The sequence below is a fragment of the Chiloscyllium plagiosum genome, chromosome 12 (genome assembly GCF_004010195.1).
Source record: "Chiloscyllium plagiosum isolate BGI_BamShark_2017 chromosome 12, ASM401019v2, whole genome shotgun sequence".
Taxonomy (NCBI): Eukaryota; Metazoa; Chordata; class Chondrichthyes; order Orectolobiformes; family Hemiscylliidae; genus Chiloscyllium; species Chiloscyllium plagiosum.
Genome location: NC_057721.1, coordinates 78374426 through 78399483, shown reverse-complemented (window position 1 = coordinate 78399483; position 25058 = coordinate 78374426). Strand labels below are relative to the sequence as shown.

Here is a 25058-nt window from a genome sequence, read left to right as displayed (position 1 = left end):
ATTGTACTCTATACTACTTTCTCCCCACCCCCCCCCTCCTCTCATTTATCTCTCCACCCTTCAGGCTCTCTGCCTGTATTCCTGATGAAGGGCTTTTGCCCGAAACGTCAATTTTACTGCTTCTCGGATGCTGCCTGAACTGCTGTGCTTTTCCAACACCACTAATCCAGAAATACCAAACATCCTGTCCCAGACCAGACACACCAAATACCCTGCTTAGGAATTGACCAACAGGGTTAGACAGTACATTTGGATCAGCTCAGGCTTGGAGGGCCAAATGGCCTGTTTCTGGGCTGTAAATTTTCTTTGTTCTTTGTTCTAACCACTATCTCACCATAACCCTTAATTTCTTTACTGCTCCAAAACCTATCTATTGTCGTCTTAATAACGTTCAGTGAGTAAGCCTCAACTGCTTCACAGGGCTGGGGATTCCAGATTCCCAACCCTTTGGGTGAAGAAGTCCTTAATCTCTCTCTATTGCTATCCTTTGTTTTTTTTTAATCAACCATTTTGTATTTTTACCTGTGACTCTGTCTCACTTTCTCTCAGCCTACCTTTCATAATGTTGGTTTCTATTTCACACTCCACCTGTCATCTCTCTCATTCATCCTTGTCTCTTGGGTATTGCTTCCTGTTTTAACTCTCTACCTGACTATCCCTTTTTTCTTTGTCATTACCTCTCTCACGGGTTGGTTAGCTCAGTTGTCTGGGTGGTCAGTTTGTGATATAGAGTGCTGACAACAGTTTAATTCCTGTACTGGCTGAGATTATTTTCATGAAGGAGTCTCCTACTCAACCACCAGGCGTCTCTCTCTCTCTCTCTCTCTGACTCTCTCTCTCTCTCTCTCACTCTCTGTCTCTCTCTCACACACTCCGTTCGATGAGAGAGCAGCCCTATGGTCTGGTAGGGTGGCTGTCTTTGGATGGTTTTTTTCTCTCATTGCCTTTATCTCTCCCCTTCTCCCTCTGGCCTATCTTTCCCAGTCTGACTTTACATAAGAACACAAGAAATAGGAGCAGGAGTAGGCCATCTGGCCCATCTAACCTGCTCTGCTATTCAATACGATCATGGAGGATCTTTTTGTGGACTCAGGTCCACTTACCCACCCTCTCACCATAACCCTTAATTCCTTTACTGTTCCAAAACCTATCTATTGTTGCCTTAAAAACATTCAATGAGGAAGCCTCAACTGCTTCACTGGGCAGGGAATTCCACAGATTCACAACCCTTTGGGTAAAGAAGTTCCTCCTCAACTCAGTCCTAAATCCGCTTGCCCTTATTTTGAGGCTATGCCCCAAGTTCCAGTTTCCCCCATCAGTGGAAACAACCTCCCCGCTTTTATCCTATCTATTCCCTTCAGAATTTACTTTCGCTTTTTTTCCCTTGGTTGTTTTGCAGGTATTTCGGATGTGGGCTCGTGGTGCCAGAAAGCCTGGAAAGATGTTCCGTGTTGGACCTGGGAAGCGGGTCTGGGCGGGACTGCTATGTCCTGAGCAAATTGGTAGGACCGAATGGTCATGTCACAGGAGTAGACATGACAGATGAGCAGGTAAGGCAGTGGAACAAAAGGATTAAAGCTGTAATTGTTGTCCTCTTGGCTGGAATCCAGAGTAAATACTTTTTCAGATTTATTCTCTGTACTCAATAAATGTTATTGTCTCACTTTATTGCTGAGGTCACTCTCTGGTATCCAGGTCCAGGTACCATTCTTCATTTGAGAGACAGTATTGTAAAGGATAGTGAACTATCGAAAGCGTTGTGGCTCAGTATAGACTTTGAGGTCAGTGAGGTGACTTACTATGCCTTTATTTATCAGTGTAATAGTTAGGTTTCCTAGCTTACTCCATCAACCTAATGTAGAGAAGAAAACAAATGTAGTCTCCAAGTAATCACTTAAAGGTATCCCCCACTGTCCGAAAGCAGAGCATTCCTATGAAACCTTTCGTAAGCCTAAATGGCTTAAAGTGAAGAAGCATTAATTTACATGGGAAACATTTTACCTTTCTTCGTAAAAGCGAAAATCCTCTTCGGATTTCTTTTGGTTAGCAAAAACAAGTGCTCATGTAGGTCTGTCGTAAAGGTGAAGTGGTGTAAAGTGAACTTCTGAAAAGTGAAGGATACCTGTCCCTCCTTGAGATGCCTGTTATCCAGGAATCACGAGCTACATTCTGCTGCCTCCTTGCAGGGCAATGCTCTGTCCTGAGCCTTCGACTTTGCTCTAGTTATGCTCCCGGCTCGGCTCCCCTCGGATCAACATTCAGTACCTGGACTTTTGCTTCTCAGACAGAAGTTCAGGGGAATGCCACATTTTAGCGATTTACCTGTAAAAAGCCAGTTGGACAGTCCAGTGTAGCACTGAAGGAATGCTGCATTGTCAGGGGTGCGGTCTTTTGGTCAACTGACTCAACAGTGGCTCCATCTGCCTTCTCAGGTGCACATGAAAATGCCCAATGACACTATTTTCTAAAAGAATAACCAGGTTTACCCCGAATTCTGGATCAATAGTTATGCCTCAAGCAGCATTAATATATAGAAAGAGCCACTGTGGAACCTTCATGACAGAAATTTGCAACTATGTTTCTCAGAATAGTCACCACACTTCATCAGCTGTGAAGCACTTTGGGACGTCATGGGATGTTATAGAAATGCAAGTCTTGGCTTCTTGAACATCTCTGTAGAAATTCCTATATAGAAACATGAGAGCAGGAGTAGGCCATTCAGCCCTTTGTATACACACACACTGCCCTTCATTTCCATCATGGCTGATCATTCACTTCAATGCCTTTTTCCTACACTGTTCCCACACCCCTAGCTGTCCTTGGTGTTCAGCAATCTCTCAATTGCCACTTTCAACATGCTCAGTGACTGAACATCCACAGCCCTCTGGGTTGTAGAATTCTAAATGTTTTCAACAGTCTGATATATTTAAAAAATCCTCAATCCAATTTGAAGTTTTTAGATTACTTTTAGATATTGTACCCTGGTTCTAGACTCCCCACCCATGGGAAATGTCTTACCTGCATCTATCTCTTCAAGTATTTCAGAGCTTTCAATCTGATCACCTCTCATTCTTCGAAACGCTAGAGAACACAGCATCAGTGTCCACTAACTCTATTCAGAGGAACAGTCCCATCATCCCAGGATCAAGTCTGGTTGCACACTCTGTAAGGCAGGAAACAGAGGTTCAATTCCCCCCTCGGGCTACTGTCTATGTGGAGTTTGCACATTCTCCCTGTGTCTGCGTGGGTTTCCTCTGGGTGCTCCGCTTTCTTCCCACAATCCAAAAATGTGCAGGTTAGTGTGGACTGGCCATGCTAAATTGTCTGTAGTGTTCAGGGATGTTTAGGTAAATTGGGTTAGCCAGGGTAGGTGTGGGGTCAGGGGATACAGTGGAAGAATACTCTTCGGAGAGTAAGTGCAGACTCAATGGGCTAAATGGCCTCTTTCTGCACTGTAGGGGCTCTGTGATTTTATGATTCTATGAAAACTACACACAGTAATCAAGGTATAGTCTAACCAAGATTCTCTATATTTGAAGCCAGATTTTGCTACTCCTGTACTTAATTTTTGCTTTATTCATTCATGAAATGTGACATTATTGGCTGGGCCAGCATTTATTACCCATCCCACTTGCCCTTGGGAAGGTGGTAGTGAGCTGCCTTTTTGAACTGCTGTGGGCGGCACGGTGGCACATGTGGGCGGCACGGTGGCACAGTGGTTAGCACTGCTGCCACACAGCGCCAGAGACCCGGGTTCAATTCCCGCCTCAGGCGACTGACTGTGTGGAGTTTGCACGTTCTCCCCGTGTCTGCGTGGGTTTCCTCCGGGTGCTCCGGTTTCCTCCCACAGTCCAAAGATGTGCAGAGTCAGGTGAATTGGCCATGCTAAATTGCCCGTAGTGTTAGGTAAGGGGTAAGTGCAGGGGTATGGGTGGGTTGCGCTTCGGCGGGGCGGTGTGGACTTGTTGGGCCGAAGGGCCTGTTTCCACACTGTAATCTAATCTAATCTAATCTAATCAGTCTGCGTGCTATAGGTGACCTAAAATGTCACTGGGGAGGGAATTCCAGGGTTTTGACCCAGTGACAGCAAAGAAACAGTGATATCTTTCCAAGTCAGGGTGGTGAGTGGCTTGGTGGGGAACTTGAATGTGGTGGTGGTGTTCTCAAGTATCTGCTACCCATGTCCTTCTAATGGAAGTGGTTGTAGTTATGGAAGGCGCTGTCTAAGGAGAGTTGGTAAATTTCTGCAGTGCACCTTGTAAATGGTACGCACAGTTGGTGATGGTGGAAGGAGTGAATGTTTGTGGAAGTGAGATGCTTTGATTTGGATGGTGTCGATCTTCTTGAGTGTTGTTGGAACTGCACCCATCCAGCAAGTGGGGAGTATTCCATCACACTCCTGATTTGTGCCTTCCGAATTGCTTACTCTTGACTTTCAGTGATTTATTGATGAGGACAACCAGGTCTCTTTGTAAACTGGCACTTTCTTATTTCTTATCATTTAAGAAACATTCTACATGTCAGTTCTTCCTACCAAAGTGGATAAGCTCTCTGTTTCCCACATTGTATTTCATCTGTTACGTTGTTGCCATTTCAAGAAGCCTTTGCAAATCCTCTTGAAGCCACTTTGCATCTTTCTCACAGCACTAATCCCATCCTAGCTTTGAAATGTTACTTTTAGTCCCCACATCCAAACCATTGATACTCCTATAAACAGCTGGATGGCAAATACTAATTCTTTCAGTACGCACCAGTCATAGACTGCCAATACAAGAGTTACCTGCTTATTCCTACTCTCTCTTTTCATGATATGGGTTTGAGCTTTTTTCACACAAGTTTGTCATGTGAACTGTTCAAAACTGCACCTCACTACCATGAAATGGGATACCAAGTTAAATGACTGGTTTGACAAATGGAAAACTGTTCCAAAAGGGAGTTGACTAGTGATTGGGGCTGAGTATATTGTTAGGCAGTGGGGAGGGAACATAACTCTGTTTTTAACCCAAATTTACACTGACACTTGGAGTGTGTAATGAGAACAGTGTAGAGGAAGCTTTACTCTGGAACTATCTCTGAGTTGTTTCTGACCTGGGAGTCTTTGATGGAAACAATGCAGATGGAGATTAATCTGACCCTGTGCTGTCCCTGTCCTGGGGAGTGCTTGGTAGGGACTTGCATTTTGGTACAACAAGCAAAGGTAGATCTCATACAATTCATGCTAGGGCCCTGGGTAGTGTTGTAGAACAGAGGGACCTAGGGGTGCAGGTGCATAATTCTTTGACATTTGCATCAAGTATATACAGGGTGGTTAAGAAAGTATTTAGCACGCTTGCCTTCATTGCTCAGTGCTTTGAGTAAAGGAGTTGCAACGTCATGTTGAAATTGTACAGGAAATTGATGAGGCCTCTTCTGGAATACTGTGTCCAGCTCTGGTTGCCCAGTTATAAGAAGGATGTTATTAAGTTGGAGAGAGTTCAGGAGAGATTTACCAGGATGTTGCCAGGTACGGGGGGTTTGAATTATACATAAAGGCTGGATAGCCTGGCACTATTTACACTGGAGTGTAGGAGGTCGAGAGGTGATGCTATAGAAGTTTTTAAAATAATAAAATGTATCGATAGAATTAATGGTAATTGTCTTTTCTCTAGGATGGAGGATTTCAAGACTGGGGGCACATTTTTAAGGTGAAAGAAGAGAGATTTAACAAAGACATGAGAGGGTGGCTTTTTTTACACTGAAAGTGATTCGCATGTGGAGTGAACTTCCTGAAGAAGTAGTGGATGGGTACAGTTTCAACATATAAAAGACATATGTCTTTGGGGCAGCACGGTGGCTCAGTGGTTAGCATTGCTGCCTCACAGCGCCAGGGACCCAGGTTCAATTCTCACCTTGGGTAACTGTCTGTGTGGAGTTTGCACATTCTCCCCGTGTCTGCGTGGGTTTCCTCTGGGTGCTCCATGTGCCACCCACTGTCCAAAGACGTGCAGGTTAGGTGAATTGACCATGTTAAATTGCTCATAATGTTAGGTGTAGGGGAATGGGTCTGGTTGGGTTGCTCTTCGGAGGGTCGGTGTGGACTTGTTGGGCCGAAGGGCCTGTTTACACACTGTAGGTAATCTAATCATTTGGATAGGTTAATGAATAGGAAATGTTTGGAGGGTTATGGGCCAGGAGCAGGCAGGTGGGACTACTTTAGTTTGGGATTATGTTTGCCATAAACTGTTTGGACTGAAGGGTCTGTTTCCGTGCTGTATGATTCAATGACTCCAGTCTGGACTTAACCCATGTTTTCAATATTAACCTTCTTCCTTATTCAAAACCTGCTTTTACTCCAGATTCAACTCGCCCGCAAATACATCTCATATCATCAGGAGAAATTTGGTTACAGGGAAACAAACACAGAGTTTATCCAGGGATACATCGAGAAGCTTGGAGATGCTGGGATTCAGTACAACAAATTTGATGTTCTGGTGTAAGTCAGAGTGAATGACCTGTTTCATTTGATAATTTGTTTGGTGCCGTTTTATTATGGTGATTTATTATTGTGGCCAGTTGTGTTCCATGCTGTCCTGAAGGCACTGACTTTAACTTTCCAACTGTTTTATCATAAGCATTTATCAGAAAATCATCAAATCCCTACAATGTGAAAGCAGGCCAGTTGGCCCATTGAGTCCACACTAAACAGCATCCCAGCAAGACTCACCCCTTTACCCTATCCCTATAACCCTACATTTCCCATAGCTAATCTACCTAGGAGAAAGTGAGGACTGCAGATGCTGGAGATCAGAGTCAAGATTAGCGTGGAGATCAGAGTCAAGATTAGCACAGCAGGTCGGGCAGCATAAGAGGAGCAGGAAAATCGACGTCTTGGCATTCCTAATGAAGGGCTTTTGCCTGAAACATCGATTTTTCTGCTCCTCGGATGCTGCCTGACCTACTGTTCTTTTCCAGCGCCACTCTGATCTCCAGCATCTGCAGTCCTCACTTTCTCCTAGTTGATTTTAACCTTACTGCAAATCCTCTTGCAAGGATGCCTACCTTGAAGAAGATCTCCTCCTCTCTCTACAAGGATCTCAATGAGTCTCTCTCTCTCTCTCACTGCAACCCCCAGGTCATCTAATCTACCTAGCCTACACATCCCTGGACACTGTGAGCAATTTGGCATGGCCAATCCACCTAATATGTACATCTTTGGACTGGGAGGAAACCGGAGCACCCGGAGGAAACCCACACAGAGCAGGGAGAATGTGCAAACTCCACACAGACGGTCGCCTGAGGCTGGAATGAACCCAGCTCCCTGGCGCTGTGAGGAAGCAGCACTAATCACTGAGCGATCGTGCCGCCCCTTGTTACAGTATCTCAACAAGTGGCCATTCTTCGTGGGTGTGCCGAGAATATAAATATAGGCAAATGCTTTACCATAAGACTTGTCAGAATTGGGCCCTTAAGGTCTCAACACCAGTTGTAAGGAAATAGCTTTGTTCAGTCCAGCATCAAACCATCCATAACTCCAAGTGAATGGGGAACATCTTTTCTCGATCCCAGGAATCTGATGCTAGTACTCCCATCTGACTCTTTCAACAGCCCCACCATAAGTCCCTTGATTTCTGCCCATCCTGTCCTATGAAGATAGGTTCACCAGAATTATATCAGCTAGTGAGAGGGAAGAAGACAAAGGTAACCTCATTCTGCAAGAAAGGAGAGAGAGCGAGAGTGAGAGAGAGTGAGCGAGAGAGAGAGAGTGAGCGAGAGAGAGGGAGTGAGCGAGAGAGAGGGAGTGAGCGAGAGAGAGAGAGCAGACTGTTCCCTTTTCAGAAGGTATTGAGAAAGAGAGAGATAGTGAGAAAGGCAAACAGTAGCATGAGTTGACCCTGGAGAGGAACTCACCCCCTTCTCACCAACTCCCCGGAGTGACAAACCAGGAACACACAAGTCACACTTGGAATTGAAAATACTGGTGCTTGTTCCATTCTGAAGTATGCAAGGTAAGTCAGATCAGAAAGTGTCATTCACCAGTTTTACTGGTTTCACCTTCTGGGTCAGTAATCTAGTGATGGGGAGGTCCGTTGGGGACTTTCTCAATTCATCAGCAAACTTTGGCCTTGCACGATCAATTCCTGCCTTGCTAAGGAGTTCATTTCACCAGCTCCCCAGCAGATGAGAATGGTGGCTAGTTTTCAGAACTAGCTTAGGAGGGGTCCTCCAACTTTCCCAATCCAGGCCAATTAGAGGCATGGTTGAGCGGAAATGGATCTGATTTACCAGCAGCTTGTGGAAGCCCATGTTGCAATGTCGGGGCTTATGATTTGTCAAGGAACTCACTCTCTCTCTGATTGGCAGGAAATTGGTCAAGTTTGTTTCTCTTGGTAGGGGTGACATGGTAGTTACCATCTCGCATGCCCCCACACTTACGAATGAAAATAATGCCAAGAGAAAAAAGGAAGGCTAGGTTGACCTCAGGGAAATGTGGACTCCACTGTGAGGGAAGTGTAAATGTACCACGAGGAAGAATCAGATAGAGTCAACATAACTTTATAAAAGGGAATTTGTGTTTGACAAAGCTATTTACTTTCTTTTAAGGATGTAATTGGCAGGGTAGATAAAGGAGAACCAATGCATTAAGAATATTTGGATTTTCGAAAGGCATTTGATGAGGTGTGTTAAAGGTTATTAGACAACACAAGGGCTCAAGGATTTGGGGACAATATGCTAGAGGATTGCTAAGGAACAGAGTTAGGGATAAAAGAAGCATCCGAAATGCAGACAGGAGCTACTGGCATTCTGCAAGGATCAGCATCAGGGCTGCAGCTTTTACAATCTATGATTAATGACATTTTAGAGGGACATGAGTAATGTATCTAAGTTTGCTGATGATACAAAATTGGATGTCCCAGACAGCAATGAGGAGGATACAGAGGCTGTAAAGAATTACAAGCAGGTTACGAGACTGGACAGTAAAGTAGCTGATGAAGTAAATTGGGGAAATGTGATACTCGCTTTATTGGGAAGAATATGAGAAGCGCATTTTAAACATTGTCGTTCATAAAGGTTTGGTGTCCTTGTGCAAGAAGCAGTTACAGCAAGCAATTAGGACAACAAATAAAAATAAAATACTGCAGATGCTGGAAATCTGAAATAAAAACAGAAAGTGCTCTAGGAACTCAACAGGTCTGGCTGAGTTAATGTTTCAGGAGAAAGAAAGGTCTGCAGATGCTGGAGATCAGAGCTGGAAATGTGTTGCTGGAAAAGCGCAGCAGGTCAGGCAGCATCCAGGGAACAGGAGAATCGACGTTTCGGGCATAAGCCCTTCTTCAGGAATGAGTTAATGTTTCAACTGATTTGCCTGTTTCAGAACAGGACAATAGGAAAAACAAATGGCATGTTAGCCTTTATTGGGAGTGGGTTGGAATACAAAAATAAAGAGAATTCTGTGATTGTAAAGGGCTTTTGTATGACTACACCTATACACACTACTATGCACAGTTTTGCCCTTCTTATCGAAACAGGCAGCGCAATGAATGTTCACTTGGCTGACTCCTGAGCTGAGAAAGATGGCTAATGATCAGAGGCTCAATAAATTGATTCAATATTCTCTGGAGTTTAGAAGAATGATTGGTGATCTCATTGAAACATACTAGACTTCATGAGACTTTATGGGACACTCAGTGTCAACACTGAGAGATTGTTTCTCCAAGCTGGGGAACTTAAACCTGAGACACACCATCTCGGGGCAAGGGGTCACCCAATGTGGACTGAGACAAAGAGAAAATCTGCACTCATAGCGTGTGAATGCTCAGTGCTTTGTAGTTCTCCACCCTGGAGAACTCAGGAATGCTCAGTCATTCAGTTCCTTTGAGATTGAGATGAACACATTTTTGGATTTGAAGAGAACGAAGGAGTAAGACAGTTAGGTGGAGTTGAGGCAGCAGGTCAGATGTGATCTAATAATGAAAGAGCAGCCTTGAGGATTATATGACCTGCTCCTGTTTCTACTTTTCATGTATTTTGAGCGAGAGCTTCTATAACTCTGATTCGTATTTAAAATCAAAAATAGAAATCAATGGAGAAACTCAGCAGGCCTGGCACCATCTGTGGAGAGAGAGACAGAGTTAACATTTCGAGTCCAGTGGCCCTTCATCAGAACAGAAGAAGGGTGTGTAAAAGGGTCACTGGGCTTTAAATGTTAAAGTCTGCTTTTTGCCCTCTTGCTCTGCCATATTTGATAAGTTTCCACAGCAATCTCTGTTTTTCTTTCAAACCTTCAGCACATACGGTTCTTGTTTTATTCGATGGGTTTGTACCCCATAATCATCGAATCATGGAATTTTACAGTAGAAGGGGCTAGAAGGAGGTCATTTGATCCATTGTGTGACCCATTACTGGCTCCTGAAAATCTACCCAGATATCCCATTCTCCAGCCCTATCTTTATAGCCCTCTGACCTTATCACTTTCAAATGCATCACCAGCTTTCTTTTCAAGCCCCTTATGGAATCCACCTCCACCACTCTCCCAGGCAGCACATTCCAAATCCTAACAAATCTCTTAGTAAAGAAGTTGCTCTTCACCTCACTCTTAGCTCTCTTGCTGAAAATTTTGAAACTGTGACTCCTAGTTACCGACATACCAAATAGTGAAAACAGAAAATCCTCTTTACCCTGTCAAAATTGTTCATAATTTTGAACACCTCTATAAGATAACCTCTTAATTTTCTCTGCTGCAAGGAGAATAAACCCAATTTATCTAATCTGCCTTTGTATCAAAATTCTATCCTTCCTTGTATCATTCTAATCAATCTCTTTTGCACTCTCACCAGGGCTTTAACATCCTTCCTTAAATAAGGTGCCCAGAATGGAATACAATACTCCAAATGTGGTCTGACCAATGATTAGTAGAGGCATAGCATCGCTTCATTGTTTTTATACTCTATGCCTCAATTTATAAACCAAGAATCCTATCAAATCTCTTAACACTGTTTCAACTTGCCTGGCCCCCTTCAGAGAATTGTGCAAGTTAACTCCAAGATCCCTTCATTCCACATGTCCATCACAGTTGCACCGTTGATCCTGTATTGTCTCTCTGTGCTTCTTCAAGCAAAATGCATTACCTCTCATTTCTCTGCCAAGTGTCTGCCCACTTGACCAACTTATCAATGTACTTCTGATGTCACGCAACTCCATCCGTACAATTCATTACTCCACCTGGCTTATTTTTAAAAACTCATTCAGAGGAAAGGGCATTGCTGGCTGGGCTAGCATTCATTGTCCATCCCTAATTACCCAGAGGGCAGTTACGAGTCACCACATTGCTGCGGGTCTGGAGTCACATGTTGGCCAGACCAGATAAGGATAACAGATTTCCTGCCCTAAAGGACATTAGTCAACCATTTGGGTTTTTCCTGACAATTGACAATGGATTCATGGTCTTTCGATTCCAGATATTTAGTGAATTCAAATTCCACCATTTGGCATGGAATTCAAACCCAGGTTCCCAGAGAAGCCCTCCTGATGAAAGGCTTTTGCCCAAAACGTCAATTTTCCTGCGCCTCGGATGCTGCCTGACCTGCTGTGCTTTTCTAGCACCACTCTAATCTTGACTCTGATCTCCAGCATCTGCAGTACTCACTTTTGCCTCTCTAGATTAATAGTCTGGTGATCAAACCACTAGGCTATCACCTTCCCCCATCTCCCTTCTGTTCTGTTTATCAGGACGAGGGTTGCTTAGAACCTTTATTGAATTGATACAGAGAAACTATTTCCTCTTGGGGTTGGGGGTATGGGCACACGTGAGTGGACACACAAGAAGAATGAACATAATCTTGCGATTATAGCCATGCCAATCAGGAGAGTAATCAGCTGCACGGTTTCCACACAAATTGTGAAGGAAACTTAGAATAGTGTCTGCAAAGCTTTCTCTGATATTCGCCATCAATTGGAGCTTTCAAAACCGAGATCAATGGAGTTCTACTGGATATGAGTATCACAGAATAGGAATTCTGGAAGGTAAATTGAGTCAAGATACAAATTAGCCATGTTCTAGTGGGGTTGCTGAATAAACTCATGGGGGAGTATGGTGTCCTGCTTCTTGTATGCGATAACTCAGCATATTTTTCATTTTCCCTCCTTGTGTTTACATCCAGTTCAAACTGTGTGATCTGCCTGTGCCCAGATAAGAAGGCAGTCTTTGCAGAGGCCTATCGGATCCTTAAGGTTGGTACCACATTCTGGCTGAAGGTTTGCATGCAGACATTGCCTAGTCTCTGCTCTATATGAGTTTTATCTCTCTGTGCTTCTTCAAGCAAAATGCATTACCTCTCATTTCTCTGCCAAATGTCTGCCCACTTGACCAACTTACCAATGTACTTCTGAAGTCACTCAGATCCATCCGTACAATTCATTACTCCACCTGGCTTTCATGGGATATGGATATCATTGGCAAGGCCAGCATTTATTGGCCATCCCCAATTGCCCTTTGAGAAGGTTGGAGTGCACTGCCTTCTTCAGTCACTGCAGTTCTTGGGACATTGAAGGAACGGTGATAGGTTTTTCAGGAGAGGATGGTGTGTGACCTGGGGTGGGTGGGGGATTGCAGTTGCTGGGGTTCCTGTGATCTGCTGCCCTTGTCCTTCTAGTTGGTAGAGGTTGTAGATTTGGGAGGTACTGCAGTGATTTCACAGTAGGGGGGGGACAGTCAGGTGAGATGACTGGTTCAGTGGCAAAGAGTGTAATGCATGGGTTGGTGGAGGGGGAGCAGTTTCAGGTCTACTGGATCTGTTGTTCAGAGAGTTGGGGAATATTGGGTCAGGTTTGGGTGTTTTCAAGTATTTGGGTGGGGTGCAGTTCAGGCATGTTCAGTTGTAATTAGGGTATAAATCTAATGGTTCCCAGGAGTTTGAATATGTTTTTAATTCTCAAACTTTCTCTGGGCATCAATTATGCTTAAGTGAGTCGGAACCTTCGAAAAGCATCCTCGCTGGTGGTACCTTGTCAGGACCCAGTGCTCCCACTGCCATGGCACAGGTTCAATCCCTGCTTAAGGAGGAACTTTGGGTTTGAGAGGAAAGCAGGAACAGGGGATTGAGTTGGATAATCAGCCATGATCATACTGAATGGTGGAGCAGGCTCGAAGGGCTGAATGGCCTACTCCAGCTCCTAGTTTCGATGTTTCATAAAATTATGTACTCTCTCAGAGGGTTCCAAATCTTGGGTAATTACCCAAAAGAAATTTTACTTTCCCAGTCAACTGTTGTGAGATTTCCACATGATCCTGAGATGTAACTGCTTCATAACCAGCTCTCTGTACCTCCAGGCCAAAGTTTCTGTTGGGCTATTTGCCTGCCTTCTCTTTCCAGGGTAAGGGAGCCTTGGCCTCCTTATTGTTCCAAAATCAAGCCACTTGTACCAACACAACCACAACAGTGCTCATCTTTCACACAGATCTCCTCCCAAACCCTCTGTTAATAGAAATTTCCACTCAGGGAATATGTATCATCAGAGTCTTCGAATTTTGTCATTAATTGTGGGTGCATCCACACTATATTGTCTGCAACTGCTCAAGAAAGCAGCAAGGATCAATTAAGTGATGACCAACACCACATAGAAATATTTAGTTTGTTTTTTCTAAATAAAGACATTAAAATAGTAAGTACAAACTAAATGAATATTAATCCATGTTTCTGACATCACAAAATTAGAATTGAGGAAAGCGAAGAAGATTTCATTTCTCAGGTTTATCTTGTTGCAGGAAGGTGGAGAAATGTACTTCAGTGACATGTATGTCAGCGAGCCTGTGGATGAAAAACTGAAGGAGGATTCAGTGCTTTGGGGTAACTGTTTTCAACTTCTCACAAGAGCATGTTGCATTTTACAGGCGGGGAAACAAAATTCTGAAAATCTCACTCACAAAGGCGGAAAGTTTTTCTCTTTCAGTCCTTTTGATGTTTGCAATGGTGAGGTGCTATCCTCTGTAAGGTGACAGTCATTCTTTGATTGAAAGGTTGATCTGGCGAACTCTTTTAAACTTTCTGTGCCTTTCTGGCTTTTTCCTCACAAGTTTGAAGAGAAAGAGAGAGAGGTTCTGTTTTCCCCTCTCTGCCATTCTTAGATTCTACACATTCTTAACACTCTGCAGCTCAATTAATCTGTTGCCAGGCATGACTCCCTTCACCCAAAAGATTCTTGGCACCATGCCATTTGAAATTCTCACCTTTTGATTTGTGAAAGACATTGTACTGTGAAGCTCAATAATATTCGACAATTTTGAATTTGCAAAACGTTCCTGGGACTTCAGTTACAGGAGACCAACTTACATTTCAGTTACAGTTCCCCAAAAAAATTAAAAAAAATATTGTAGATAAGTTATAAACTACTCCCTTGTGGGTTTTTGTTAGCCTTCTTGTTTCTTATTTCTATTTAAGCTCATTCAATTTCTTAATTTTCAGAACTAAGGTGATCTCTCCTTATTGTACTATTGGCATCCTTAATTAACAGAGCTACCTCTCCACCAGTTTTTAGCTTTGTGTCCTATGGAAAAGTATTGGTTTCATGGAGCCTGCCTATTGAACTCATCCCAAAATATTATGCCTACTATTTAACAGTGTAAGGACATTTTTAATGAGAAGATTTATATTCCTGCAATGCCACACACAATCTCTCAGGCTCAGAAAGGGGCAATTGCTACTGCAGAATTTGTTCCTGCAGGCACAATGTTGTTGCTGGATGATGAAATTTGAACATTTTAAATTATTTTCTTATTTCACATGTCTTTTTTCATTCTCTCTTTTAATCTAATCTTTCCTTTCCTCTCTGTGTGGATTTAATGTTGGCACCAAGAGTTCCTGCAGGCAGTTAGTTGTGGGTTGAATGGGGGCACAGGAAAGTGATCAACAGCGATGCAAGTAGGGGTGCACTGTTAAGAGAGGGGAGTGAGATGCAAGGGCAGTGGGATGGCTTTCAGTTGTCTCTTTCAACTTCCTGATGGTGGGTCATTTGATGGGTAAGCAAGTGCCAATGAATGAGGGACCCTAGCTGCTGACAAAACCCAGTAATTTTGCCTGCTGGCATTTAGGAAGTATTGCAGTTCTGTACGACTTCCACTAACTCCCTGAGTGATCAGTAAGTCATGAGGCAGGATTACTCTCACCCTTTCCTCCCTACACCAAATGTCAGACACTTTTCCCACTGTCTGAAATTGGAGGCACCTGCCTGATTATCCTGGCCTTCTACCCTACTCCACCGGTCGCCACTTAATTACACAGTCTGTTTCAATGTCGAAAACTAATTTGAGTTAAAATTACTCGAGTTCCCTTTCAGTCTGTTCCTCTGGTGTATTATCTCAATCCTTGTCATTCACAGGTTAAAGAGATTAAACAGTCAATGCCACTGTTCAGTAAACTCCCACATGATCAGCTCTCACTTCCACTGACTTACATTGTAGACGTTTGTCAAACTGAAGACTGACTGAAGAATTGTTATGAATGGGATGCTGTCATTCTGGGGAATGTGGCCCACACTCCGTGAGGAGCAAAAGGTTGGCTGACTGCTCTCAAGGCTTTTATCTTGTTGACAGGGGAGGGGCTGGCAGGTGCTCTCTACTGGAAGGAGCTGATCAGTCTGGTGAAGGAGCTTGGATTCAGCACACCGTATCTTGTCTCTGCAAATCACATTGAAATCCACAAAGCTGATCTCCTCCAGAAGACTGGTACGTGGCTTCATTGTGGAGAAAGTGAGGACTGCAGATGCTGGAGATTAGAGTCAAGAGTGTGGTGCTGGAAAAACACAGCCAGTTGGACAGTATCTCAGGAGCAGAAGAATCGATGTTTCAGCTCTTCCTGATGAAGAGCTCATGCTCGAAATGTCGATTCTCCTAGTCCTTGGATGCTGCCTGACTTGCTGTGCTTTTCTCACTCTGTGGCTTCATTGTGCTTACTATATTATTGACCTTTAAAGAATTAACTGCCAATAGTCCATGTAACACAATGAATCCCCTATTACTCTGTTACACTATCAGTCCTTCAATATGCTCTGTAATACTGTCATTACACTACCACTCTGATACACTGCTGGACATCTACTACTATCTGTAATGCATCAGTCCTCTATTACTCTCTGTAACACTACCAGCCCTTGATTATGCTCTGTAATTCTATCAACCCTCTATTGCTTTCTGTAACATTGCAGGATTTCCATTATGTTCTGTAATACTGTGAATTCATTCTTACTCTCTGTAACATCGCTGGACCTCTAATATTCTGTGTAATGCTGTTAGCTCTTGATTACAGTTTGTAACATTGCTGGACTTCAACTACTCTCTGTAACATTACCAACTCTCTATTATGGTTTCTGATACTATCAGTCCTTTACTACACTCTGTAACACTACAAGGCCCTATTACAATCTGTAAACCTGTCAGCCCTCTGTTATATTGTTAGTCCTTTATTACTCACTGTAATTTGTATTGTTTAGTACTGTATCATTTTTTGCAACTCCATCAGCTCTGTATTCCTCTCTTACTCATTGCCAATCTGCTATTTCTCTCTGTGGAGCCATAGAGTGTTACATCATGGAAACAGGCCCTTTGGCCCAACCTGTCCATGCCACCCAGTTTTCACAAATAACCTAGTCCCATTTGCCTGCATTTAGTCCATAGTCCTTGATTCCTATCCCATCCACATACCCATCTACATGTTTCTTAAATGACAATATTGTACTTGCCTTTGACAGCCCATTCCAGAGATTTCCTACCGATGGTGTGAAATAATTGTAGCTCTGGACCCTTATACAACTTTTACAATTTTTAAGAAGGTTTGTAGCTCAGGTTGATATTCTGGATGTAAATTTGCTAATTGAGCTGGAGGGTTTGTTTTCAAACATTTTGTCACAGTGCTCAGTAACATCATCAGTGAGCATCTGGTGAAGCGCTAGTGGTATGTCCCACTTTCTATTTATGTGTCTTGCTTTCTTAATGTGGGTGATATCACCTGTAGTTATTTTCCTCAGAGGATGATAGGTGGGGTCCAGATTGATGTGTTTATTGATGGAGTTCTGGTTAGAATGCCACTAGGATACATGAATGCCAACTAGCCACCAAAAGGCGTGATCCACTATCACTTGTATCCTTACATACAGATGAAGAAGGACACTAGTTTGATTGGGACAACACATCCATCAAAGGACAAGCTAAACAGAGACACACATGAGAATTCCTAGAAGCCTGGCGTTCTAATTGGAATTCCATCAATAAACACATCAATTTGAACCGCATCTACCATCCTCTGAGAACAAGATTTGGAAATGATATCACCCACCCTAAGAAACCAAGACACATAAATAGAAAGCAGGACATAACACCAGCACTTCATCAGAGGCTCACTGATGATGTTACCTAGTATGGTGATGAAACGTCTGAAAACAAACCTTCCAGCTCAGTGAGCCAATGTACAACTAGAACCTTTTGCATGTCTCCCTTCTCACCTTAAACCTGTGCTCTCTAGTTTTAGAACCCCTACCACAGGGAAAATCTGTTGGCCATCTATCTTATCTATGCCTCTCATGAGTTTGTAGACCTCTGGAAGATCACCCCTCAATCTACTATGCTCAAGGGGAAAAAGCCCCAACCTATCCAGCCTTTCCTTATAAATCAAACCTTCCAGTCCAAGTAGCATCCTAGTAAATCTTTTCTGCACTCTTCCTAGTTTAATAATATCCTTTCTAGAGTAGGGTAACCAGAACTGCAAGCGATATTCCAAATGTGGCCTTACCAACATCTCGTACAGCTGCAACAAGGCATCCCAACTCCTGTATTCAATGCACTCAATGATGAATGCAAGCTTGCTTCTTCACCACCCTGCCTAACTGTGGCTCCATTTTCAAGGTGTGTCACTCCATTATAATATTGTCACTTTTTCCTTGCTTTCTGCTTCTCACTGCCTGCCTTCTATTACTGTCTATAACAATATCAATTCACTTTTATTCTCTGTTACTCGATGCCAGCCTTCTATTACTTTCTGGCAATATCACATGTTACATCCTCTTGCACATTGACCCTGTGTGGTAATTTTTCTTTTCAGGAGATGTGAAATATGCATCTGGAACATATCGATTTTTCAAGCTCCCTTCTGATGGAAGTGACAAGGGAGCTTGGGTCACGTATAAAGGGACAGTGACTGACCATGAGGAGAAGCTGACATTTGACTCTGTTCACACTTTTGAAGTAAGCAAGCTTAAATAGAGCCATGATCTCATATGCTGGACAGGTGGTTTTCACCCCTCCTGCTCATATAATCTGGAAATGCATCGAAGTCCATAGCATACATTGAAATGGATTGTTTAATTAAAGTGTGGGCGAGAGATTAATTTTCCTTATTCATATCAATAAGATCAGAAAGTTATTTGAGCTCCACCTCTTCCATCTTCTTTCCAACCAATATCCTCCCAAAGATCTCAAGATGTGGGTTGGTGGGAATGGGGTTAAGTCCAAATGGAAAGGGATTTCTGGTTCCTGGGGGAGGAAAGAGATATCTGGTTCTGGGAGTGGGTGAGGGGCTGGGGAGAATGGTCTGTTCAGTGTGTGAAGGAAGTAAAGAGTTTAGAGGAGGAGTGATTGAGTCTGTATATGGTAATTTGAGAGATAAGTTTGATAGTTAGGCAGGATTAGCCCAGGTTTTTAATAGTCCTATATGTCTGGCATAACTATTTGTTTGACAACAGCAGAGTTCTCAAAAATCTCCGATTTAAAAAGGTACTTTTGGAAGGTTCCAAGCATAGGGAAATTGCTGGGCAAAGTCTTATATTTCCCAAACAATTCCCTCAGAACCTACTAAGTTAGGCATTCTCCATTGTCCCGATGCACAATTCCCATCCATGCTGTGGGAACATTGGGATGGCAATTAGAAAATCTGGGTCACTAAATGATGTGGATAGGAGGAACCTAGATCATTATGAAAGTGAATGTTGCAGATGCAGGGATGGGTTTGACAAATTAATCATCTGTCTTTCAAATTTACTTGTAGCTGCTTAGTTTTAATTGTCTCTTTCATTTGGTTTCTTACAGAAGGACAAAGCAGTGGCAGTGGATGGGGAGCTGGCCTTGGTACTGAAGACCTCACGGTTCGCCTCTCATTTCATTGTTCAACCCGCTGACTGTGAGGTACCAATAAAAGATGGACCTCAGCAGGTAAGAACATACTTTCAGACCTGAACTCTGGTATTCATTTTTAAAAACTCATAGTTCCAAAAGTAACTCGAAGATTGAGTCATGTAGAACTGAAATTTGGTCTTGGTGCATGCTAATTTGGTAACAGTTCTGCCTGTTACACTTCTCACATGCCATGTCTCAAATCATTGATGAACCAGTCCTGAAATGTTAATGTATGGACAGAGTATACTTGAATGAATCAGTGCCACCTGCTTCCACCATCCCCCTGATAACTTGATCCATAGACTGAGGAAACACCTCTTGTTCAATTAAATCTGATCTGGGATTAAAATGGGAACATAGCAGTGAAAGACACTTTAGGGCAGCCAGACACTTTACCACCATGGTGGCTTGTTCTTAGGAGTGGAAATCTCAGCTACATGGGCCAGGTCAATGGATGTGGGCTGCCATTTAACCCAAATAAGTAGACAATTACAGGCTATCTCTCATTACTGCTGTCCTTTCTCTGAGATTCAGAGAGTCCATCTCAATATCACCGACTCCCAGTGCCTTTTTAGTACAGTGCCACTGCTGGAGGCTGCCTTTCACTCTGCTGTGGTAAATGAAATAGAGGTGCCCACTTCTTCAGCAGCAGGGACCTCTACTGATTGCATTGTCAAGGCCCTTGAGCAGCCCACACTTCCAAAAGAACAGCAGCTCAGAGAAGCAGGTGAGCATCACCAATTAAACAGTATTCTTGGTAGTGGGTGCCTAATTATCTACCTCCAGCAAAATGTCGACAAGGAAGTTTTTTTTAGTACGGCAAAGAAGAAAGTATTTGACAAGGTGTCACATCAAAGATTATTACACAAACTAAGAGCTTATGGTATTGCTGGTAATGGTCTTGCACAGATAAACATTTGGCTGGCAGGCAGTAAACAGACAGTACGCATAAATGGACCTTTGTCAGGTTGGTCAGGTGTGACAAGTGGTGGAGGAGGCGGGGCAGGGTATAGGGATGTATGTTGGGCATTCAAAGTTTTATAACTTCTAGCAATGATTTAAGTGAGGAAATCTAAGGCATGCTGGCTAAATTTTCAGATATCTCAAAGATTTGTTGGGAAGTGTGTTGTGAAAATGTTATAACAAGGATGCAGACTGACATAGATAGGTGAAGTGATGAGGCAAGTACCTAACAAATCGAGTACAATGTGGAAAAATGTGAAATGAATTATTTTGGTAGAAAGAAAAAAAATGAGGCAGAGTATCATTTGAACAATGAGTCTTCTGGAGGATTTGGTGCTCTAGCTCATGAGTCCCAAATTGTTAATGTGCAGGAGAGCAAGTGATTAAGGAAACTAATGGAATGCTTTCCCTTATTATGAGAGGAACTGAATGTTAAGTAGTTACAGTGCTTCAGTTATACAGGGATTGGTGAGACCACATCTTGAATACTGTGTGCAGTTTTGGTCTCCTTATCTATGGAAGAATGTAAATGCATTGGAGGCAGTTCAGAGGATGATTTAGATGAGAATATAGAGGGTATAGTTAGTAAGTTTGTGGATGACTTCAGAATTGGTGGTAAAGTGGACAGTAAAGAAGGTTATCTAAGATTACCAATTGGGTCAATGGGCTGAGGAGTGACAAATGGAGTTTAATTTGGATAAATGTGACACATTGCATTTTGGCAAAGCAAGCAAGGGCAGAACTTTTACAATTAAAAGTAGGGCCTTAGGTAATGTTGTAGAACAGAGAGACCTAGCGGTTCATTAATATAATTGTTTGAAGTTTGCATTACATGTAGACAGGATAATTAAGCAGGCATTTAACATGCTTGACTTTATTGCTCAAAACTTTGAGTATTTGAGTTGGGAAATCATGTTGAGGTTGTACAGGATATTGGTGAAGTCTCTTCTGGAGTACTGCCATAGAAAATATATTATTAAATTGGAGAGGGGTCAGAAAAGATTCATCAGAATGTTACCAGGAATAGAAGGTTTGAGTTGTTGGGAGAGGCTGCATAGGATGGTATTTTTTTCACTGGAACGCGGAAGTTTGAGAGGAGACCATATAGAAGTTTTTAAAATCATGAGGGGTATAGATAAGGTGAATGTCAAGTGTCTTTTGCCTAGGGTGGGGCATTTCAAGACTTGGGGGGATACTTTTAAGGTGAAAGGAGAAAGTTTCAAAAAAGACACGAGGGGCAACTTTTTTATACAGAGAGTGGTTCACATGTGGAATGAGGAAGTAATGGATGCCAGTACACTTCCATTGTTTAAAAGACATTTGAATAAGTACCATGAATAGGGAAGGTTTGGAGAGATATGGGCCAAGCACAGGCAGGTGGGACTAGTTTAGTTTGGGATTATGGTCAGCATGGATTGGTTGGACTGAAGGGACTGTTTCCATACTGTGTGATTCTATGATACCTGAAGTGATAATTTATGATGGAAAGAGTGAGCAGGCTGGGCTTGTTTCCCAGTTTTGAAGAGTTGATGTTTGGAAGAGTGACAGGTGTTTTGATTAAAGCTTATAAACTCCCAAACAATCTTTACAAGGTAGACATGGAAAAGATATTTTCCATTTTGAGTGAGTCCAGATTTAGGTGATATTATTTGAAAACTAAGAGATGAAGGGTTTTTTTTCCTGTCAGAGAAATGTATGACTTTGGAACCCTCTGCCTCAGAAGGTGATGAGGATGGAGCCATTGAATATTATTAAACCAGTGGTAAACTTATTCTTTCTCGACAAGTAAGTCAAAGGTTATTGGGGTTAGATGGGAATGTGGAATTTGTAAGTCAAACAGATCAGCCATAATCGTATTGAATCTTATTGAATGATCAAAAAGTCTACTTCTACTCCTAATGAGTAATTTCTATGCCCCTTTCTGTGGTTTAAAGCAAAAATGGTCTACAAAATGGCAATAGTGTTTGATCAATTGTGTATTAGTCATTTGTTACAGTAAAAGTACTATCATGTCAAATATTGAAGATTCATTCTTTCTGAAAGTTTAATTTCCTTTTAAATATTATGAGTCTGTGGAGATTTAACAGTGTATGAATTTCAAAGAGCTTGTTCTAATTAGATCATTGGATCACATGAGCTTACAAAACCCTTCTCCATTTTAACTTTCCCAATTAAATGGTTTTCTCCAGTTGTTAAGAATTTTACCTGTATGTAGCACAGTATTGGCCCTGAAAGTGAATCAGCAGCAACATCCATGTAGTGAGGCTATGGAAACACTGATGAGAAAAAGTGAGGATTTACACCCAGGGACTGGGAGTGGAACATATTTTTGGAATCGCGTATCAGAATCTCAAAGTTGCGGTTAAAACATTGATCTGGAATTTCTCAATCTTGCTGATAGATGACAAAACATGGGAGGGTGTTTCATCCACTAGCCATTGATATCTTTCTCAGAACAGAACTCATAATTACCAGAGCTTTTCTTTTTACATGGTCTCTAATGTACTCATTGCCTCCTTCACTGTCTCTCCAGTATTGCCACCTGAATCCCTTCCTGTTGGCTGACAAACTGGGATCATTAATTCAGAAATGCTCCAAGAATCAAAAAGATAGTCCTTGTGAACATCAAACTGAAGTGACAAGAAAATGTGGAGAAACAAAAGAGCTAACTACATGCGCAGAATGTTAATGAAGACATCTCATTGCTGCAGATTCAACAAGCTGGAATTTTAAAAAGCCATAGAAGAAAACAAAGTTGTAGCATTGTCTCCTGTTTTGAGACTTTACCTTTCTGACCTTCACTTGTTCGTCATGAGAAGAGGGAAGACAGGTGACTTTATTTGTTCCCACATTGTCCTGATAGTGGTAAAAGTGGACTATCGATTTTTGACTTCTGTCATGACTTTTAATATCTTGGACACCTCATTTCAAAACACTTAAAAGATTTAAATATATGTTTTTTTTAAATTAAAAAGGAACACTGACTTATGATGGCCACAATAATTATCAGATCACTGGTTGAGCCAAATCATGAAATCATCAATCAACAAGACCCAGTCTGAACTGAAGTTAATAAGATTGATTGCTCAGATCTATATCTCCTGTTTTATTTACCTCATTCTGGAAGTTTCACAAGTTAGGATGAAAGTCACTTGTGGATTATTCAGATTGAACACAGCAATGAAGGCAGACACAGGAATACATAAGGGAATCACATTTAAGATAGATATCATTAAGCAGGGACTGAGAGAGGGTAAACTGATTCATAACACCAGAACTGGAAGGCTTGCTTCGCCTTTCTCCCTGTTTCACTTAGTCCCTCTTGAAAGACAATGCCCAGTGTTAAAAGCAAATTGGAAAAATATACATTCACCAAGGACAGAAAGATATCCACAAATTTTGCTGCAGTTGAGAATATGAAACATCAACTAAATAACAGGGGTTACACAAGAAACGTAATTCCTTAAGGACATTTCAAACTGTATACACTTGAACTTCCTTTTTCATACTAGACACTCTCCCTTTTAAAATGTTATACCTATGCTTGTGTTTGTGCTTGCTGTCTCATTTAACTTTTCTTCTCAGGGTCAATAATTAATAAAATACTTCTTTCCTTCACTGAAGGAAACCTACTGATTGGCTCCTTACTTTTGATGAGTATTACATTTTAATTGATAGAGTTGTGTGTTGAAAAGAATTAAGTAACTCTTTTGCAGCCAGCCATCCATCCTTGCCTGGTCATAAAAACATTATAAACACTTAGAGCTGTGGATGATGGGAATCTAAAACAAAAGCAGACAGTCCTGGAGAAACACAATACCCTTCTTCTAACGATGGAGTGTGGAGAAGTGAATAGAGTATACAGATGCAGACTACCAAGACAGAGAGAGAGAGAGAGAGAAGAGACAGACAGACAGACGGAGAAAGAGAGGAACAGAGAAAGGGATAGGCAAACAAAGAGATGAGTAAAGAGTAAAGGTTAGGCGAATTTGCCATGCTAAATTGCCCATAGTGTTGAGGGATGTGTAGATTAGGTGCATTAGTCAGAGGTAAATGTAGAGTTGTTGGGGAATGGGACTGGGTGGGTTACTCTTCGGAGGGTCGGTGTGGACTTGCTGCACCGAAGGGCCTGTTTCCATACTGTAGGGATTCTATGAAAGTGGTCAGCTTATCCCGAGAAAAAGAAACAGGGCTTTTGAAAAAGGAAAGGGAGGAGTCAGAGATGGACTGAGTGAAGGTGAAGGCAAAAGTGTGGTCATAACAATATTTGTATTGCTCTTGCTGGGGTGAAGTTACCCTGGACTTCCTTAAGTGCAACATATGTTTATAAAAGCTAAAAGTCTGTCAGTAAGACATTATGCAAAGTAATCATATCAATCAAATACATCCTTTAATTCAGTTTTTCTTTTATTCATGCGTGAGATGTGCATGTCTTAGACTGGGCCAGCATTTATTTTCCATCATTATTTTAGAAGGTGCTGAGGAGCTGCCTACTGAATCACTGCAATCCATGTGCTGTAGGTAGATCCAAAATGTTACGAGGAAGGGAGTTCTCGGATTTTGACCCACTGGTTCCAGAGATATATTTCCATACCAGGGTGAACCCTAACATCCCCAGGTGTAACCAGTACCAACCCCAACTCCTTCCCAATCCAAAAACCCTCCCTCTCTCTCCAGCCAATCTCCATTCCTCACCCCTCCTCTTCCCCAATAGCTACATCTCCCAAAGTACATGACCCTTGGCAGCCGCTCCAAACACATCCCTTCCCCATCCCCTTTCTCTTCACCCATTTCTCCTCCATAACCCCACCTACTTTCTCCTCCTGTAGCGCTCCCACCATCTCTCCTCCCCAGCCTTTCCTCCCTCACTCTTCCACAGCCCCTCCTCCTCTCTCCAACCCAATCCCACCCGCGCTCTCCACCCTCAGCCCCTGCCTCTTCTCCACCCGCAACCCCTACA

General features: G+C 42.4%; 1 protein-coding gene across 1 annotated transcript in view; it reads left to right on the top strand.

The window, feature by feature from the left end:
- The window catches only part of zgc:153372 (uncharacterized protein LOC767695 homolog), a 43228-nt gene extending 19494 nt beyond the window's left edge, over window positions 1-23734 (top strand). The window contains exons 3-10 of the mRNA XM_043701416.1: window positions 1400-1550; window positions 6336-6472; window positions 12138-12207; window positions 13742-13823; window positions 15566-15697; window positions 18066-18208; window positions 19049-19171; window positions 22632-23734. Of these exons, the coding sequence (XP_043557351.1) occupies window positions 1400-1550; window positions 6336-6472; window positions 12138-12207; window positions 13742-13823; window positions 15566-15697; window positions 18066-18208; window positions 19049-19171; window positions 22632-22787 (994 nt within the window). The 3' untranslated portion in view covers window positions 22788-23734. The remainder of the gene's footprint in view (window positions 1-1399; window positions 1551-6335; window positions 6473-12137; window positions 12208-13741; window positions 13824-15565; window positions 15698-18065; window positions 18209-19048; window positions 19172-22631) is intronic.
- The last annotated feature ends 1324 nt before the right edge of the window (window positions 23735-25058 follow it).